Here is a 21,374-nt window from a genome sequence, read left to right on the forward strand (position 1 = left end):
ACTCAGTGGTTTAAAACAGCACAGATTTAGGGGAGGGGAGAGGTGGGGAGGGGGGAGGGTGGAGGATGGGAAAGGCAGCGGAGCACAACAGACACTAGTATGGCAATTTGTAAATCAATGGATGTGTAACTGATGTGATTCTGCAATCTGTGTATGGGGTGAAGGTGGGAGTTCATAACCCACTTGAATCAAAGTGTCGAATATGATATGTCAAGAAATTTGTAATGTTTTGAACAACCCACAATAAAAAATTTAAAAAAATAAAAAAATAAATTAATTAATTAATTAATATATAAGCATGTTTACTTTAGCATTAGTGCTTCTTCAAGTAACTTCGTCACTGAAACTTACCATTTTGAAAAGAATCAAATTTATTTTTGATAAAAATATATTTTCATTTACAATTTCAGTACTTTATTTGGGTAGAAGGAACTGAAGAAAAGTGAATTGTTATTAAATTATGAAGACCTGAATATATTATCATCATTCTTTTTGTTAATTGCCCATTCCTTCATCAAAAAGGAGGTAATTTCAGGTTTAAAAATCATTAATTAAGGACACAAACTGATCTCTGCAGTCCATTTCTACAGATAGTTAGTTTTGTATTAAATCAACATTGTTTGACATATTTTATAAGATATACTTTTAGAATAAGGCATTTTTCCTTGTGCTCAATTACTGTTTCATGTGGCTGCCTATATATCAAAAGACATAAATTCGCATTAAAAACTTTATTTTTATTTCTCCTCGCCTTCAGAGGTATTCTTTCTTTTTCTTTACAAAGAAAATTATTAACAAAGTTCTAAGCCTTCTGAAAGTTTTATTGTTTATAAATAGCAAGGAAAACTTGTACATAATAAGAAATTTCTATATTCTGATACTGAATATTTACTTATCACTGTTATTTCCTAAGCAGGAAAAATGGGCCACAAGTCTCTGCTTATGTTAAATTCATGAAGATTCACCTTAATTATAGAAACTTTAGTTTCTTTGCTGGAAAGCAGAGGCAAAGCCTGATGGATGTAAAAGCCATGTGTAGATTCTTTATTCTTTTCTCATTAAGGTATTATTTTTTCCAAAATGTACTTAACTAGTCAGTTTATCTTTACTTCTTGATTTTAATTTTTCAGACCTCAGCAATCACCCAGCGGATAAGTCCCTGTTCCACACTGACAAGCAGCACTGCCTCTCCACCAGCCAGTAGCCCCTGCTCTACCCTCCCACCAATCAGTACAAATGCTACTGCTAAGGATTGTAGCTATGGGGCTGTTACTAGTCCAACCTCCACCCTTGAAAGCAGAGATAGCGGCATCATTGGTGAGTTTATTTTTGTAATAATCTTTTTTTATTATTATTAGTTGTTGAAAACATTACATAGTTCTTGACATATCATATTTTGTAATAATCTTTTTGTGTCTTTGCTTTTTTCTTTTTAAATATACAAACTTAAGATTTTAAAAAATCTACTTTTGATATTATAGACAGATTGTTAGATGTTGTCTGTCTTTTTATTGATGCTGAAGAGAGAAATAAAGGTAAACAAAATGCAAGTTATATCTCCTTGATTTACTTATCAAGCTATTACTTGATAAGAAGTAGATAGAAAAAGTTCTGTACATGTATTTCTGTAAATTCCCAAACATCATCTGTCAACAAAAGTGGTTCAGAAAAAGTTTATTCTTCACTGGAATAGTACTGAGTTTTGTGAAAACTGAAAGAAAAGATTAAGATTAAATGGCTAAAGAACTGAAACTGGAGTTGTTTGTGCAACTGGAGTTGTTTGTGAAACTGGAATCTGTGCAAACCACATATCAGTCCTTGGATAAGTTTAGGAGCCCCTTCAGGCTTCTTGTCAGCAAAAACATCCCCACTTTTCTTTTCACCCTCTAAAAGGGGGAAAAATGTTGTTTCTTTGCTTATGATTCAGGAATCTTATATTAATACATTCTTATGACAAGCTTTGGCACAAAGAAAACTTGAAATTTGGGGAAGTAACCAAGCTAAGAAAACTGCCATTTCATATTTCTCTTTTGAATTTTCTAATATAATTTTTAAATAGAATATCCTAGTAAATTACATGGTTCTAGGACTACATCTAAATTGTCTTCAACTTACTAATTAGCAGTTTGCAGCAGATACAAAAAAAAAAAAACACTCTGGGAGGTTATCCATGAGTGAGATTAACTTCAAATTTTCTTTTCTTTTTCTACCATTGTTAGGTTTTAGTATCAAGAATTAGGCTAGCCTCGGGCTGGGGCTGTAACTCAGTGGCAAAGTGCTTCCCTGGCACAAGTGAAGTACTGGGTTCCTCAGCACCACATAAAAAAATAAATAAAATAAAGGCATGGTGTCCATCTACAACTACAAAAAAAAATTTTTTTAAAGAATTAAGTTAGCTTCATAACATTGGTTGAGCCCATCCAAATATAAATATTGTTCAAGATCCACCCTTAATATCTCTATTCTTTTCTTTCTTAAGTGTTTCCATCCTTTTTTTTTCACTACCAAAGCAATGCTCTCTCTTCCATGATGCCCATTTCATTTCTCCAACTCCAACTTTTTTTGTTGTGTTTTTGTTTGTTTGTTTGTTTGTTTTTTGTTTTTTTTTGTTTTTTTGTTTTTTTGGTTTTTTTTGGGATACTGGGGATTGAACTCAGGGACACCTGACCACTGAGTTACATCCCCAGCCCTCTTTTGTATTTTATTTAGAGACAGGGTCTCACTGAGTTGCGTAGCACCTTACTTTTGCTGAGGCTGGCTTTGAACTTGAGATCCTCCTGCCTCAGCCTCTCGAGCTGCTGGTCCAAATTTGATTTTTGATTCTACAGTCACACTTTTTATCACCATTCTTTTCACCACGGACAGAGGTTCAAGAATAATCATGAAGCACTCCAGTTATCTCTGCCTTCTCTGGAAATCTAAACAGACTGCTTCCTCTAGTCTTATAAAACCTTCTGTCAATAACTAACATTGTTACTTGCAGTTATATATTATTTTTCTTTATAGTAGAACACATTTTTCTAAATGGCAGAACTCACGTCTTATACTTTTTATTTACCCTCCAGATTTATCCTAATAATTTCTAATTTATGACTCATTTGTATGAGAGGTCGTTAGAGATAATCATTAGATAACTAAATATTTTTGACTAAGTAATATAGAGAAATAAAAACTGATAAAGAGTACCTTTATATTAATACATTCCTCTGAAGTGGATTGTGAGGTATTGGGATTACTTGTTCTTTGAATATTATTAGGATTCGTTATTAAAATAATCGAGACTCAATGTTGTCTTCATGCAATGAATGCAAATGTCTTAATTATTTTAAACTACTATTTCCTTATATTTAGTACTATAAAACTATTTAAATTTTCTTTTTTTTCTCACATCAGTTTTTCTTATAGTTTTTATCTTTTTTCAAGTTTATTGGCATAAAGTTGCCTAAAATTTTATTTAATAATGATATCATCTCTACCCAGGTACACAAACTAGGGAGCTCAGAATAATCCTTATCATCTCCCTCTCCCCGTATTTCTCATTACTGTGTTTTATTTTGTTTCTTCCTAGCATTGCTTTGGTGGTCCTCACTATCTCAGACTTAGATTAGTACTAATTTCATTGTTCTCTTTTCTTTTCATCTTGCCTTCCTAAATCTGTTTTTCAAACAGCCATCAAAATAAATGAATTGAAAATCAATTACTTCTTTAACTCTGAGCTACCTATAAGATGAAGGGAACTACTTGAAAATTAAATCTGACCACATCACTTCTCTGACTCCCATTTACATATTAGATAAAGCCTAGGCCTTCATGATCTGGTGATGGCCAGTTTCTCCAGTCTTCTCTCCCACTTCTTCCAAGAACCTTATACTTATTATTCTAGCAATGCTAGAATTCGCTATTGCCTGACACGTTCTAGTTTTTTCATTTCTATGTTTTTGCTCATGTTGATTATTCTTCAAATATTTCCTTTTAAGTTTGACTTATTTCTTAAAAGTCTTTTAAGATTCAGCTTAAGAAATATTGTCACCAATACTACCACCATCTCTCTTCAGCTTTGCACTCATGCTTCTATCCATTGCATAGCATTACTTCATTACTGCATATGCACATTACTGGGCATATCTGTATCACTGCATTTAATACATGGTATTATAATTATTTTTTGAGCCTCCTTTCCCCCATTAGACATATTAATTCCTTTTTAACAAATACTGAGACTTAATCATCTTTATATCAGTGGCACTTAGCCCAGTAACTGGCACTGGCACATTGTAGCAGAGTGGTTGCTTAGTAATATCTGATAGGATATTATAAGGAATATGGTGTCTAACTCGGCACAAATATAAGACCATTAAGATAATAAAATTATGCCAATAAAAATCATAAATAGACCCACACAGGAATCCAGGCCTAAGTCAGACTGGCAGACCCACACCCAAGCCCAGGCCCAGGCCTAGGATCGCTCCTGTCAATCCAGGTAGGAGCCCTGGCCCAGGCCCAGAACCACCCAGCAGACCCATGCAGAATCCCAGGCCTAGGTCAGGCCCAGAACCATCCCCCGGCAACCCACCTGGAAGCCCAGGCCTATGTAAGGCTCAGGACTGCACCTTCCCCGCAACCCACACCAGAGCCCAGGCCCAGATCAGGTTCAGGACTGCCCCTGCTCACCTGTGTGAGAACTCAGGCCCAGGACTGCTCCTGTGCAGAATGGAGGACCATGCCGGAACTCCCCATTTACCAACGCATTGCTCCCCCAACCAGTCTCCATCTTGGGACACTGCAGCCACCATCATAGCCCTTCCCATGTAGTAGCCTCCATCTTGGGACAACAGGCAGGGCCTGGAGGCAGCTGCATCTCTGAACAGGCAGCCTAAAGCCCCATCTCTGAAAGTGGTTGCATCTATCTTGGGAGATTCCCACTGCTATCTTGAGTTACCTCTGCTATTGCCACCATCATTTTAGTTATAGTGTCATCCATGTTGGGACACTGGCCAGGGACTGGAAGCCCAACACCAAGGTGAGGCACAGGAAATCTGTAAGGACACTACAAGATTAAAAGGTAGAATCTGCAATACCTCAGATCTACACTGCAAGAAAGGAAGACACATAGACAACATGAAAAAACAAGGGAAGAAAGTACCCCAAACAATCCAAGATACTACAATAATAGAATCCATTGACAACACAGTTGATGAAATGTTCAGAATGTACATAATTAAAATGATCTGCAAATTAAAGCATGACATAAGAGAACAAATGCAGGCCAAAAATTGATCACCCTAACAAAGAGATAAGAGAACAAATATAGGCAACCACTGATCACACCAACAAAGACATAAGGGAGAAAATACAGGTAGCAAAAGATTACTTTGAGAAAGAGAGAGATTCTTGGGGAAAAAAAAACAATCAGAAATCCTTCAAATGAAGGAAACAATAAATATAAAACTCAATAGAAAGCATCACCAACAGACTAGATCACTTGGAAGGATACAATGTCATATAATGAAGACAAAATATACAGGCTTGAAAATAAAGTTGACCACACAGTGAAGATGGTAAGAAACCATGAACAGAACATCCAAGAATTATGGGATAGGACCATAAGAACAACTCGGAGATTTATTGAGATAGAGGAAGGCATAGAGATTCAAACCAAAGGAATGCACAATCTATTCAATGAAATAATATCAGAAAATTTCCCAAACATGAAAAATAAAATGGAAAATCAAATACAAGAGGCTTATAGGACACCAAGTGTACAAAATTACAACAGATCTATACCAAGGCACATTATAATGAAAATGCCTAGCATACAGAATAAGGATAGAATCTTAAAGGCTTCAGACCAATTCGGATGTCAGATTTTTTCAACCCAGACCCTCAAAACCAGGAGATCCTGGAACAACATATACCAAGCTCTGAAAGAAAATGGTTACCAACCAATAATATTATTCCAGCAAAATTAAGCTTCAGATTTAATGATGAAATAAAAACCTTTCATGATAACCAAAATTTAAAACGTATTACAGCAAGAAAGCCTGCACTGCAGAGCATTCTCAGTAAAATAGCCCAGGAGGAGGAAATGAAAAGTAACATGAAAATCAGCTAAGTGAGGAACTACACCAAAGGAAAAACCCAATCAAGGAGAAACCAAAAATAAACCAAAATATCTGGGAATACAAATCATATTTCAATAATAACCCTAAATGTGAATGGCCTATCTTATCAATTAAAAGACATAAACTGACAGATTAGGTTGAAGAAAACCAATAATATGCTGCCTTCAAGAGACTCATTTCACAGGAAAAGACATCTACAGTCTGAAGGTGAAAGGGTGGGGAAAAAATGTAACATTCACATGGACCATGTAAACAAGCAGGGGCTTCCATCCTCATATCAGACAAAATGAACTTCAAACCAAAGCTAGTAAAAAGGGATAAAGAAGGACATTTCACACTGCTTAAGGGATTTAGACATCAACAAGACATAACAATCATAAATATCTATGCCCCAAACAATGGGCATCTATGTATATCAAACAAGCCCTTCTGAACTACAAGAATCAAATAGACCACAACACAATAATACTGGGTGACTTTAATACATCTCTCTCACCACTGGATAGATTTTCCAAACAAAAACTAAACAAAGAAACTATAGAACGCAATAATACAATCAATAACTTAGACATTACAGACATATATAGAATATTCCATCCATCAAAGAGAAAATACACTTTGTTCTCAGCAGCACATGGATCCTTCTCCAAAATAGACCATATGTTATTCCACAAAGCAAGTCTTAGCAAATACAAGAAATTAGAGATACTACCTCTATTCTATCTGACCCATAATGGAATGAAATTAGAAATCAATGATAAAATAAAAAATATAAACTATTACAACACCTGGCGACTAAATAATATGCTTTTGAATGACACATAGATAACAGAAGACATAAGGTAGGAGATAAAAACAAATTCTTAAAAGTAAATGAGAACTCCGATACAACTTATCAAAATCTATGGGACACTATGACGGCAGTGCTAAGAAGAGTTTATAGTTCATTGCATTGAACTCACTCATTAAAAGACTCAAAGTCAACAAACAAACCACCTGACAAAGCCCTAGAAATGGTGCATTTGACAAAATACAGCACCTTTTCATGTTCAAAACACTAGAAAAACTAGGGTAGTAGGACCATACCTCAACATTGTAAAAGCCATCTATACTAAACCCAACATCATTCTAAATGGAGAAAAATTGGAAGCATTTCCTCTAAAAACTGGAACAAGACAGGGATGCCCTCTTTCACCATTTATATTCAACATAGTCCTTGAAACTCAATTAGACAAAAAAAATTAAAGGGAGAGGAATAAAAACAGAAGAACTCAAACTATCGTTATTTGCCGACAACATGATTCTATACTTAGAGGATCCAAAAAACTCCACCAGAAAACTTCTAGAATTAATAAATGAATTCAGCAAAGTAGCAGGATATAAAATCAACATTCATAAATCAAATGCATTTCTATACATCAGTGATGAATCCTCTGAAAGAGAAATTAGGAAAACTATTCCATTCGCAATAGCTTAAAAAAAAAAAACTTGGCAATCAGTTTAACAAAAGAGATGAAAGACCTCTACAGTGAAAACTACAGAACTCTAAGGAAAGAAATTGAAGAAGACTTTGGAATATAGAAAGATCTCCTATGCTCTTGGATAGGCAAAATTAATATTGTCAAAATGGCCATACTACCCAAAGCACTATACAGATTCAGTATGATTCTAAGTAAAATACCAACATCATTCCTTGTAGAAATAGAAAAAGCAATCATGAAATTTATTTGAAAAAATAAGAGACTCAGAATAGTTAAAGCAGTCCTTAGCAAGAAGAGTTAAGCAGGAGGCATCACAATACCAGACCTTAAACTATACTACAAAGCTGTAGTAACAAAAACAGTATGATATTGGCACCAAAATAGACATGTAGACCAATGGTACAGAATAGAGGATGCAGAGACAAACCCACAGAAATACAGTTATCTCACACTAGACAAAGGTGCCAAAAACATACATTAGAGAAAGGATAGGCTCTTCAAAAAATTATGCTAGGAAATCTGGAAATCCATATGCAGTAAAATGAAATTCAACCCGTATCTCTCACCATGCACAAAACTCCATTCCAGTGTATCAAAGACCCACGAATTAGACCAGAGACCCTGCACCTAATAGAGGAAAAAATAGGCCCAAGTATTCATCATAGGACCCGACTTCCTTAACAAGATTCCTAAAGCACAAGAAATAAAATCAAGAATCAATAAATGGGATGGATTCAAACTAAAAAGCTTCTTCTCAGCAAAAGAAACAATCATTGAGGTGAACAGAGAGCCTGCATTTTGGAAACAAATTTTTTGCCACATGCACGTCAGAGCACTAATTTCCAGGATATATAAAGAACTCAAAAAACTTAACACCAAAAAAACAAACAACCCAATCAATAAATGGGCTAAGTAGCTGAACAGACACTTTCAGAAGAAGGTATATAATCGATCAACAAGAATATGAAAAAATGTTCAACATCAATGTAATTAGAGAAATGCAAATCAAAACTACTCTAAGATTTCATCTCACTCCAGTCAGAATGGCAGTTATCAAGAATACAAAAAACAATAAGCGTTAGCAAGGTTGGGCGGGGGAGGGCATACTCATACATTGCTGATGGGTCTGCAAATTGGTGCAGCCAATCTGGAAAGCAGTATGGAGATTTCTTAGAAAACTTGGAATGGAACTACCATTTGACCCAGCTATTCCACTCCTCCATCTATACACAAAGGACTTAAAATCAGCATACTATAGTAACACAGCCACATCAGTGTTTATAGTAGCTCAATTCACAGTAGCTAAACTGTAGAAGCAACATAGATGCTCTTCAGTAGATGAATGGATAAAGAAACTGGTGTAAATACACAATGGAATATAACTCAGCATTAAAAGAGAACAAAATTATGGCATTTGCAGGTAAATCGATGGAGCTGGAGAATATCATGCTAAGTGAAGTAAGCCAATTTCAAAAAACCAAAGGCTAAATGTTCTCTCTGATAAGTGGATGCTGATCCATAAGGGGGTGGTGGGTAGCATAGGAAAAATGGAGAAACTGTGACTGGGCAAAGGGGGAGGAGGAATGGGGGCTGGAAAGATGGTAGAATGAGATGGACATCATTACCTTAGGTACATATATGACTGCACATACAGTGTGACGCTGCATCATGTACAACCAGAGAAATGAAAAGTTTTGCTGCATTCATGTACAATGAATCAAAATGCATTCTGCTGTCATACATACCTAATTAAAATAAATAAAAATTTTTTAAAAAGTGGGACGACCCCAAATTCATTCTGTGAATTCAGTATCACTTTGATATGAATATTATATCAAAGACCCATCAAGGAAAGAACAGCATTCATAAATATACCTGATAAAATTAGATACAAAAATCCTTTTAAAATGTCAGCAAACTACCTTCAAGAACACTTAAAGAAGATACTGCACCATGATCAAGTGGGTTTCATCTCAAGAATGTAAGTTTGTTTTAATATACAGAACTCAGTAAATTTAATTCACCACATCAATAGAATTAATGAAAACAATCACATGATCATCTAAATATACCCTGAAAAAGTCTTTGATACAATCCAGCCCCATAAATGTTAAAAACATTGGAGAAACTAGTGATAGAAGGAACTAACTGCAACATTTTAAGGACTATATATGACAAGCTCAAAGTCAACATCATATTGAATGGTGAAAAACCAAATGCATTTCCTCTAAAATGAGGAACAAGACATGCATGTCCACTATCACTCTTCTTCAATGTAATTCTTGAAACTCTAGCTGAGACAAGAGAAGGAAATTAAAGAATGCAAATAGGAAAGGAAGCAGTGAATGTGTTTGTTTCCTGAGGATATCTTCCTATACTTAGAAGATCCAAGAAACTTTACCAGAAGAAATCCCTAGTAATTGGGGAAATAGAAATAAAGACTCCATAGTTATTTCAACTCACTCTTGTTAAAATGAAAGGCATCAAAAATACAAATAATAATAATTGTTGGTATGAATGTTGGGAAAAAGTAAATTCATACATTGTTGGTGGTACTGCAAATTAGTACAACCACTTTGAGAAACAGTATGGAGATTCCTCTAAGGAGTAGGAATGGAACCCCATATGACTCAGGTGTCTCACTTCTTGGTATTTATCCAAATGTACTAAAATAAGCATACTACAGTTATACATTCATATCAATGTTCATAGCAGCACAACTCAAAATAGCCAATTTATAAAACCTGTACAGGTACCCATCAAGAAACAAATGAAAAAAGAAAATGTAGCTTTATTCATCCATAATGAAGCATGAAATTATTTTATTTGCTGGCAAATGGATGGAACTGGAAAGTATCTTGTGAAGCGAAATAAACCAGACGTTGAAACTTAAGGATGATGTTTTCTGTCATATGCTAAAGTAAGAAAAACACAGGGGGGATTCCATGAAATAGATGTAAGATCAATGGAGGAGATAAAAGGGGTGGAAGAAGAGGAAGGATGGATGGGAAGGAGGAGGAACTGGGGAATGAAATTGACTAAATCATGTGATGTAGATACATGATCATATCTCAGTGAATAACACCTTTATGTACATATATAAAGCCAATTAATAAAATAACAAATCAACAGAAAGAAGATCAGTAGAGTAGAGGAAGGGGAAGAGAACAGGCATGAAGGAAGGGTAAGAAGCCATACTGGTGACTCAAATTAAGCAAATTATATTCCATGCATGTAAAAACCCCATTATTTTGTGTAAATATAATGCACTAATGAAAATATTTAAAAATGCAAAAGTTAAAAAAAATCACAAATATCAAACACCTGACAATTTACCACCTCAGATTCGTGAGTTTTAGGAGAGATAAGCTATGATGGCAACAGAAAATGCTCTCTGTAGTAAAAATTACATATGAGGTGAACTGAGAGAACAGAGGATCAAAGAAGTTTAATTAAAAGTTTTCAGAATTCTAGAGAGGAACTTCTTATATTTATAGTACTTAAGAATTCAGGCATTTCTAGTATACTGACTGACATAAATAGGATTCTATATATTTTGGCAGAGTGATTTAATAAGGCACATGCATGAATTTCATTGCTTCAAGCAAAATTTTTGATTATCCCAATTTCTTAAAATATGCATAATCTCTAACCTTTTCATTGTTCATATTAAATTGTGATAATAGTACTTTTAGATATGAATTTATAGCAAAGAGGTGCACTACAGCATGAATCCATTTGGGTTTCTGCATTTTATTTAACACCTACAAAGATTAAATATCTGTGGCCAAGTCTTTGTTCAGTGATTATGTTTTCCTGAAATTTTACTTTAGCAAATTATTTTTTATGAATCTCCTAATTAAAGCCTCTTGTTCCTAGCAGAATGTTGTATGTTCTTTGTTTGATCCAAATTTGTCACTTTACAAAAGGCATCCCTGAGTCATTACCTGAACACTAGATCATTTCAATTAGGTTTTTTTTTTTTTCATGTTTTCCCCACCTGTTTTCAGAAATATCTTCACTACTACTACTTTCTAATTACTATACTAGTGACTTCATCATCTTTTCCACTTCTGTACTTACTAAGCACTATGTAAATTTCTGGTAGTCATAGGGTTATATTTATATTGCATGACATGTTTATTAAAATAGCATGAATAGTTTTTTCATTAGGACGATTAAGAATACTGAACAGAGGACTAGGGTTGTGGCTCAGCGGTAGAGCGCTTGACTAGCACATGTGAGGCCCTGGGTTCAATTCTCAGTATGAAATATAAATAAATAAAATAAAGATCTGTTGATAATTTTTTTAAAAATTTTAAAAAGAACACAAAACAGAGTGTTTTTCTTGTATAATTAGACAAGTAGTTCAGTAGTTTAATAATAACCATTTATTGAGTGCACATTATGGTCCAGATATCATTGTTTAAAACTTATAATAACTCTTTAATAAAATAGTTGTAAAGATTTCAAAGGATTATTGAAATGATGTATAACACTTAACAAAAAATGCTTATAAAAAGTTTTCAGTAACAATATAGTAAATCAAGAGAAAAAGAGTGCAGATGAGTGCAAGAGGACCTAAGACATTTCAGGTGGAGTTTTCCAGGATTTGTTCTTCAACACATAGGGTTGTATGCCCTGTCCTCATAGTATAAACCTGATGTGTATAAGAAATCTTGATTTAAGGAGAGCTCCTAGAAAGTCCCCATTGTGTTCTTTGATGCCCCTCTAGATACATTGCCAAGCCAGGCTATCTAAGTCCAGGTTATGTAAGTTTTCAGCTAGTCCTCCTTAATAAAATATTAGCAAACTGCATTCACAAACACACTAAGATAGTACAGTTGGGTTTCATCCCAGGATGCAAGGTTGATTCAGTGTATGCAAATCAATAAATATAATTCAACACATAATTAGATTTAAGGACAAGAATCATATGATCATCTCAATAGAAGCAGAAAAAAACATTTGACAAAATCCAGCACCTGTTCATGTTAAAAACAGTAGAGAAACTAGGGAATAGAAGAAACTTAACATTGTAAAGACTGTGTACAATAAACCCAAGGTTGTCATCATACTAAACAAAAAACTGAAAGCATTTCCTCGAAAATCAGGAAAAACAAGACAAGGATGTCCATTCTCACTACTCCTGTTCAATGTCATTCTTAAAACTCTAGCCAGAGCAATCAGACAAGAAAAGGAAATTGAAAGGATACAAAGGAAAAGAATTAAACTTATCTTGGTTTGCTGATGACATGATCCTATATCTAGAAAATCCAAAAAACTCCACCAGAACATTTCTAGAGCCGATAAATTCAACAAAGTAACAGGATATAAGACCAATGTGAATAAAGCAATCATTTTTTTATCCTCGAATAATGAATCTGCTGAAAAAGAAATCAGGAGTATTCTTCCATTTACAAGCACCTCAAAAAAAAAAAAGACTTGGGAATAAATCTAATCAAGAAAATGAAAGAGGTCTATAATGAAAAGTATACAACACTGAAGAAAGGAATTGAAAAAGACCTTAGAAGATGGAAAGACCTCCTGTGTTCTTGTATAGGCAGAATTAATATTGTCAAAATGGCCATATTACCAAAAGTGTTATACAGATTCACTGTGGTGCCCCTCCAAATGCCAATGACATTCTTCATAGAACTAGAAAAAAAATAGTCCTAAAATTAATTTGGAAGAATAAAAGACACAGAATAGTCAGAGCAATCCTGAGCGAGAAGAGTGATGTTAGGGGTATCACAATACCAGATCTCAAATTATACTGTAGTGCCATAGTAACAAAAACAACATGGCATTGGCATGGTGTTGGCATCAAAACTGACATACAGCCCAGTGGAATATAAGATACCAAGACAAATCCACATAAATACAGTCATCTGATACTCAACAAAAGTGCCAAAAACATAAGTTGAAGAAAAGATAGTCTTTTAACAAATGGTGCTAGGAAAATTGGATAGCCATATGTAGAAGAATGAAACTGGATCCCCTTTCACCCTACATAAAAGTCAACTCAAAGTGCATCAGAGACAGAGAAATTACACCAGAAACTTTCAACTGCTAGAAGAAACAGAGAGTCAACATTCCAACACATTGGCACAGGTACCGACTCCCATAACAAGATCCCTAAAGTGTTTGAAATAAAACCAAGAATCAGTAAATAGGGCATCATTAAATTAAAACACTTCTGCATAGCAAAGGAAATGAGCATGAAGAGAGAGCCTTCAGAATGAGAGAAGATCTATGCCAGCTGGTCCTCCAAATGGTGATTAATATCCAAAATATATAAAGAACTTAGAAAAACTTAACATCAAAAAACAAATAGCCCAATTAGTAAATGGGCAAAAGAACTAAACAGATACTTCTCAAGAGAAGAAATATGAATAGCCAACAACATATGAAAAAATGTTCAACATCCCTTGCAGTCAGGGAAATGCATATCAAAACTACAGTGAGATTTCATCTCATTCCATTTAGAACAGCAATCATCAAGAATATAAATAATAATAATTGCTGACAAAGATGTGGGGGAAAAGATGCATTCATACATTGTTGTTGGGACTGCAAATTAGCACAAGCACTTTGGAAATCAGTGCTTTCCTTGGGAATGGAATTACCATATGACCCAGGTATCCAACTCCCTCACCCAGAAGAATTAAAGTCATCATACTGTAGTGATACAAGCCCATCAACATGTATAACAGCACAGTTCACAATATCCAGGCTATGGAACCAATGTAAGTGCCCATCAACAGAAGAAAGGATAAGAAAAATTATATATGTAAAAAATAGAGTTTTATTTAGCCATAAAGGAGAATGAAATTATGGCATTTGCTGGTAAATGCATAGAATGGAGAACATCATGGTAAGTGAAATAAGCCAGACTCAGAAAGACAAGAGTCTATTTCCTCTCATATGCAGAAGCTATACCAAAATAAGGGGGATGGGAAGTGGGGCCAAGGGAATTGCATCTAGAGAGGGGAAATCCATGGAGTAAAGGAAGGGGATTAAGTGGAATGAAAGAGAGACACAAAACGGGAGACATGTGGAATGAAATTGACCAAATTATGCTATGTGTATATATGAATTTATTATAGTGAATTTCATGTTTATGTATTTTCATAAAGCACTAATTTTAAAAAAAACTATAAATGAGAGAAAGACCAGTAGAGGAAGGGGGCCCACAGGAGGTAGGAGGAGGAAAAGGAAAGAGTAAGCCCTGGGACTGAAGTGGAGCAAATTATAGTCTGTGTAAGTATGATTACATCAAATGAATGAACCTCAATATTGTGAAAAATATAATGCACTAATAAAAAACATTAAAAAGCTAGCTAGTCCTGAGTGCTCCCAGAAGAGTTTCAAACTTGAAATAGCAAATTATAAATCATTAGTTATCCTAGTTGCACTTTTCTTGGTTTATAGTCAATACCAGACATCTAGAAATCCCCAGAGATCAGCCTAGACTGGCTCACTATAATTGTAAAACAATGCTATATTATTTAATATAATTAAGATAATGTTTCTTCTTAGACTTAGAAAACTGAGAGTCAAAAATAATTGATTCCAGCGCACTCAGATTTGTATGACTGCAAAACCCATGGTCCTAATTATTACAATACATTTCATAATTTTAAAATGTCTTAGAAGAAGTGACCTAAGACTTTTATCTGGAATTAAAAATGTAGTCATCACCAACAAAGGTAGAGTAACAAATTCTAATATTGTGGAAGAGAAACCAGTTTTAAAATGCACAAAAGATTCGAGTAGGCATTTCACCAAACAAGATATATATAAGTAGCTAATAAGTGCATGAAAAAAAAAAAGCTTGATGTCATTAGAGAAAGCAAATTAAAATCACAGTGGAATACTGCATACCCTTTTTTTTTTTTTTTAAGAAAGGGCCATGTGTGGCAAAGATATAGACAAACTATAATGACTACATATTACCTATGGGAATGTAAAAATTTACAGCCACTTTGGGAAACAGTTTCACTGTTGTTAACAAAGTTAAACATAAACTTACTATACAACTCAGAAGTTTTACTCTTAAGAATCAACCTAAGAGTTGGGCGCAGTGGCACATATCTGTAATCCCAGTGGCTCTGGGCTGAGGCAGGAGAATTAGGAGTTCAAAGCCAGCCTCAGCAACTTAGCAAGGCACTTAGCAGTTCAGGGAGACACTGTCTCTAAATAAAGGCTTGGGATGTAGCTCAATGGTTAAGCATCCCTGGGGATATAGTTCAGTGGTTAAGCACCCCCTGCGTTCAATCTTCAGTACCAAAAAAAAAAAAAAAAAAATCCAAGAGAACTGAAAATATTTTAATGGGAAGCAACATTATTTACAATGCTAAAACTTGAAAAAAAAATCCAAATATTCATTAACTGGTAAATAGATATACAAACTGTGGTAAACCCTACCATGAAATATTATTTAGTAAGAAAAATTAATAAACTATTAATGCTGCAGCATAATTAACCTCCAAATTGTGCTAAATGAAAGAAGCTAGATAAAAAAAAAAATCTTCATACTATTTGGTTCTGTTTATATGAAATACCAGAAAAGGCAAAAAAGAAAATTAGTAGGTATCTAGAACTGGAGTGAGAGCAGAGACTTACTATAAACAGCCCCAAAGGAATATTTTTTTGGATTGTGCAAAGGTGCTGAAACTGAATTATAATGAAGATTGTGTCAGTCTGTAAATTTACTAAACATTACAGTAGGTGTATTTTACATTACATAATATATACAATAATAAATATAGATGTAATTTTTTGTCAGCCTGCTTATAAGGTTATAATTCCCCCTTTCTCACACTGTCCCTTCCTTGCCTATATAGTAATATAAACAGATACACCTTGTAAGCAGTTCTTCATATTGAAATGTTGATTTTTTTTTTAATCGGCACCAAAGAAAGAGAATAGAGACAATCTCAGAAAAACCTCTTTAATTACTTCTATTTTCCTGCTGTTCTTTGTTCAACCTGAGAACAATTAGATCTAGAGAAAATAATAATAGAGATAAAAATAAATTAATATTATGATTTAGATATGAGATGTACCACAAAAGCTCATGTGTGAGATACTTCAAGAAAGTTTGGAGGTGAAATGATTGGTTTATGAAAGCTTTAATAAGTGCATGAATCCACTTGAGAGGATGAACTGAGTGGTAACTATAGGTGGGGGAGGGGGAGGCTGGAGGAAGTAGGTCACTTCTTCTGGTCTGAATTCCCACCAGCATTGAGGTATATACTTTTGTCCTTGCTAAGCAGAGAGAGTGCTTTCACTCCCTTATCTTTCTTTCTCCCTCTCCCTCTCCCTCCTGGTGGCCATGTTTTGAGCTGATTTCCTCAACCATGCTCTTCTACCATGAAGTTCTGCCTCACCTCCAGCCCAGAACTATGAACTCAACCAACCAGTGGTTTACCCTCTGAAACCATGAGCCCAAAATAAACCTTTCCTCCTCTAATAGCTATTGTCAGGTCTTTTGGTCATAGCAGTAAAAAAGCTAACTAAAACAGAAATTGGTACCAGGAGTGGGATCTTGATGTGACTAACCTGGTTCAGAAACCTTTGGAGCTGGCTGGGAGGGAAGGTATATTTTGAAAAGTTTAGAGATGCAAATTTAAAAAGCTTTAGAATGTTGTAAGTAGAGCTTAATGGGCAATGCTGGTGGGAATTCAGAGACCAGATGTCAATAAGATTGTGGACAATAAAAAACACTGGGCTTATGAGGTTTCAGAGAAGGACTCTATTGGAAATTAGACTGGAGGCCATTTATATATGCTCTGGAAAGAAGTTGTCTATGTTTTACCCATGTCCTGAGACTTTGTGTGAGGCTGAATTTAAAGGTGATGGACTAATTAATCTGACAGAGGAGATTTCAAGGCACCACAGCATTCAGGAGGTAGCATGGATATTACCAACAGCTTTTGGCCAAGTTTACTGTAATAATCAGTAACAGAAAAACAAAGCAGAAGATTTGAAAAACTTGTAGTTTGGCTAGGAAACTGCAAGAAAAACTCAGGTTAAAGACTTGAGGTTGTTGAAGGGATTATACCACTAAAAATACTCTGCTAAATACTTGATCCCAAAACAAAAACAATAGGAAAGATGGCTTGAGGGCAACTCGGGATCAAGGATATAAAAGTAAAATTTCCTTTGAAAAGAGACCATGGGGTTACCCTGCTTGTACAGGGGAAGGGGGTTATAGGGTATTGCTTCATCATACTCAGCTAGGCTTGGCTGTTGTTCAAGATGGTGGCAACCTTGGCATCAACTATGTAGTACTGGTTCTGCAGGAATGCAGGATGCTGAAATTAGGGGGGTCATAGAGGCTTCTACCAAGATTTCAAAGGAAGACCTTGGAGACCAGGCAAAGTGCAATAGAGTCAGAGTCCCTGTGGGCTGCCCCGGAGAAGGTGATGCATAAAGAAGTGAGAAGGCAGCCAAAGCTGCAGTGGAGAGACCCCTGATGTTAAAAGATGCCAGTGCCATGGGACATCTGCCAAGAAAATCTGCAGAAATTGAGCAGAAACAAGCTGAGAGAAAGAGGTCATGTGGGCTGCAACCAGCAAGGCCATAAGGGTAGAGCTATAGAAGTTCTTTGGAGAGAACATCACAATGTGCCCCAGATGCTGTACTTGAAGTACAGAACTTGTTTGCCCAACTGGATTTCATCTTGTTTTGGTCCCATCTCTTCTTTCTGTGCCCCTGTTTCTTCCTTGTGAAATGGAAATGTTCACTCTGTGCCTTTATATATTGGATATATGGTAACTTACTTTGGATTTTTACAGAGGCTTACATTTAGAGTTTGCCTTGACTCTCAGAGGAGACTTTGGACTTGAACTTTGGGGCAATGCTGGAACTGTTAAAACTGTGAGGACTCTTAGAAATGGACTGGGAGGAGGAGGAGGAAGAGGGGGAGGGGAGGGGGAGGAGGAGGTATTTTGCATTTTGAAATGGGCATGAGCTTTGGGGGGACAAGATCAAATTTTAAGGTTTAGGTATGAGGTATCCTCCCAAAACTCATATGTGAGACAATACAGAAAGTTTAGAGATGAAATGAGTGGGTTATGAGAGCCTTACTTTAATCAGTGCATTAATCCACTTTGAATGGATTAACTGTTGGTAATTGGAGGCAAGTAGGGTGTGGCTGGAAGAAGTAGTTCCCTAAGGGCATGGCTTTGGGATATGTATTTTGTGCCTACTAAGCAGAACAGGAGCCCTTTCCACCACTCTGCCTCCCTCCCGGTGGCCATGGCCTAAACTGCTTTCTTCTTCCACACTCTGCTGCCTTGACATTCTGTCTCACCTTGGGCCAAGAGCAGTGGACTTGACTGTGAACTGAGACTTCTGAAATCATGAGCCCCAAATAAACTATTCTCCTTCAAAGTGTTCTTGTCAGTTTTTTTTGGTCATAGTGACAAAAAAAAAAAAAAAAAACTAATTAAAACAGATACAGTAGAAAACTACATATTTTTCACTGAGAGGTAGTGTCTTCCTCTCTGACTTTATGTGTAGATATTTTGCATATATTGACGTTTAATTTTTATAGACTAAATTTTTGTCTGCATGTAGACTACACAGGCTTTGGATTTTTGCAGCTTTTATTCACATGACTCAAACTTATGATTGCATTTTCTGAAGCTTCAGTCAATGCAATGACCTTGAATTGCATCAGATCTCACCATAAGGGATGGTTGAATAAATATGACATATCTATAAAATGGAATATAATATTCAGATGTTAGTATGATATTTTTAAAAAATAGCATTTTATTTTGTATTCTTCATTTTTTCTACATATGACCTCTTTCTTTACGGAATTGCCCTCATTCTGGGATTAAGGGCTTAGGACTTGTCTTCATCACTGTATCCTGACACATATCAGATAGGCATTAAAATTGATTGAACATACAGGTGAATGGAATTAACTACATCACCCAAATCTGTGAACAGCACCAATGAAACAAAAAATACACAAAATTCCTAAATGGGAATTGTCACCCAAAGAATTTTCCTTCTGGTATTTTGGGTGAGTTATTTGTTTTCACTCTTTCTGTAACTCAGTGGTTCTGGACCAATAAATCTGATTTAGTCACCCTTTCAATAAATATTTATTTAGTAGATATTCAGTGCCCAAGAGTGTTTTAGATACATTTATCTAGTAAAAGGGCCAGGAATACTCTATAGTTTCATTTTTTAAATACAAGTGAACTACATAAGACAGATTTGTTTGGTTTATGCAAAAAAATAAAATGGGAGTGCAAAAATCACATCATTGTTCTCATAACATTAGGAAAACTGGATGTTCTCTTTGTTGGGGCAGAGGAGGTGGGGGAGCTAGGAATCAAAGCAAGACCTCATGCTAAAGTCCTTTTTTTCTCTTTCTTTCTTTCTTTCTTAGTTCTAATCAGTTACACATGAGAGTAGAAAGCTCTTTGATTCATTGTACACAAATGAAACAGAAATTTTTACTTCTCTGGTTGTACATGAAGTAGAGTCACATCATTTGTACAATCATACTTGTACCTAGGGTAATGTGTCTATCTCATTTCACTGTCTTTCCTACCCCTTTGCCCCCTTCTACTTATCCTAGGCCCCCCCCCATATGGATTAGCATCCACTTGAAAGAAAAAGACATTTGACCCCTGGTTTCTTGAGATTGGGTTATTTCACTTAGGAAGATATTCTCCAACTCCATTCATTTACCTGCAAATGCCATGAATTTATTCTCTTTTAATACTGTTATTTTCCATTGTGTATATGTACTACAGTTTCTTTATCCATTCATCTATTGAAAGGTATCTATGTTACTTCCAAAGTTTAACAATTATGAAGTGAGCTGCTATAAACATTGAAGTGGCTGTGTTACTGTAGTGTACTTTTTTTAAGTCTTTTGGGTATAGACCGAAAAGTGGGATAGATGGGTCAAATGTTGGTTTCATTCAGAGTTTTCTAAGGAATCTCCATATTGCTTTCCAGAGTGGTTGTACCAGTTTGCAGTCCCACCAGCAATGTATGAGTGTGCCTTTTCCTCCCATATTCTTGTCCACATTTATTGTTGCTTATATTCTTGATAACTTGCCATTCTGAATAGAGTGAGATGAAATCTTAAGAGTAGTTTTGATTTGCATTTCTCTAATTGCTAGAGATGTTGAACATTTTTTCATATATTTGTTGATCAGTTGTATTTTTTAAATATTTTTTAGTTCTAGTTGAATGCAATATCTTTATTTTGTTTATTTATTTTTATGTGGTGCTAAGGATCGAACCCAGTGCCTCACATGTGCAAGGCAGGCATTCTGCCACTGAGCCCCAGCCCCAGCCCAATCAGTTGTGTGTTTTTAAGAGCAAATTTTTACCACATGCCCATCAGATAGAGCACTAATCTCCAGGATATATAATGAACTCAAAAAACTTAACACCAAAAACATAAACAACCCAATCGATAAATGGGCTAAGGAGCTGAACAGACACTTCTCAAAAGAAGAAATAAAGTCTTTCTTAATTATAATATTTTGCAGTTAAATAGTAAAATATGACCCATAGGCCATTACACATCACATCAATTCAAAGTTTCTTAAAACTTTCTACCACTAATCAGGACTCCTGTCCTAATTTTTATGTTTTTATTCCAGTTTCCAAAATATTTATAAGTATAATTCTAATTCATTTTTCATTGTTTCTCTATTTAGTTAAAATGGTTTTGTATTTAATCTGTCAACCATATATATATATATATATATATATATATATA

General features: G+C 35.2%; 1 protein-coding gene across 8 annotated transcripts in view; it reads left to right on the forward strand.

Moving 5' to 3' along the window:
• Tanc2 (tetratricopeptide repeat, ankyrin repeat and coiled-coil containing 2) overlaps positions 1 to 21,374 on the forward strand; it is a 429,902-nt gene that overhangs the window by 231,954 nt on the left and 176,574 nt on the right. For all 8 annotated transcript variants that reach the window (XM_048798117.1, XM_048798120.1, XM_048798121.1 and 5 more), the window contains one exon: positions 1,131 to 1,317. In XM_048798117.1, the coding sequence (XP_048654074.1) occupies positions 1,131 to 1,317 (187 nt within the window). The remainder of the gene's footprint in view (positions 1 to 1,130; positions 1,318 to 21,374) is intronic.

The sequence above is a fragment of the Marmota marmota genome, unplaced genomic scaffold (genome assembly GCF_001458135.2).
Source record: "Marmota marmota marmota unplaced genomic scaffold, marMar, whole genome shotgun sequence".
Lineage (NCBI taxonomy): Eukaryota > Metazoa > Chordata > Mammalia > Rodentia > Sciuridae > Marmota > Marmota marmota.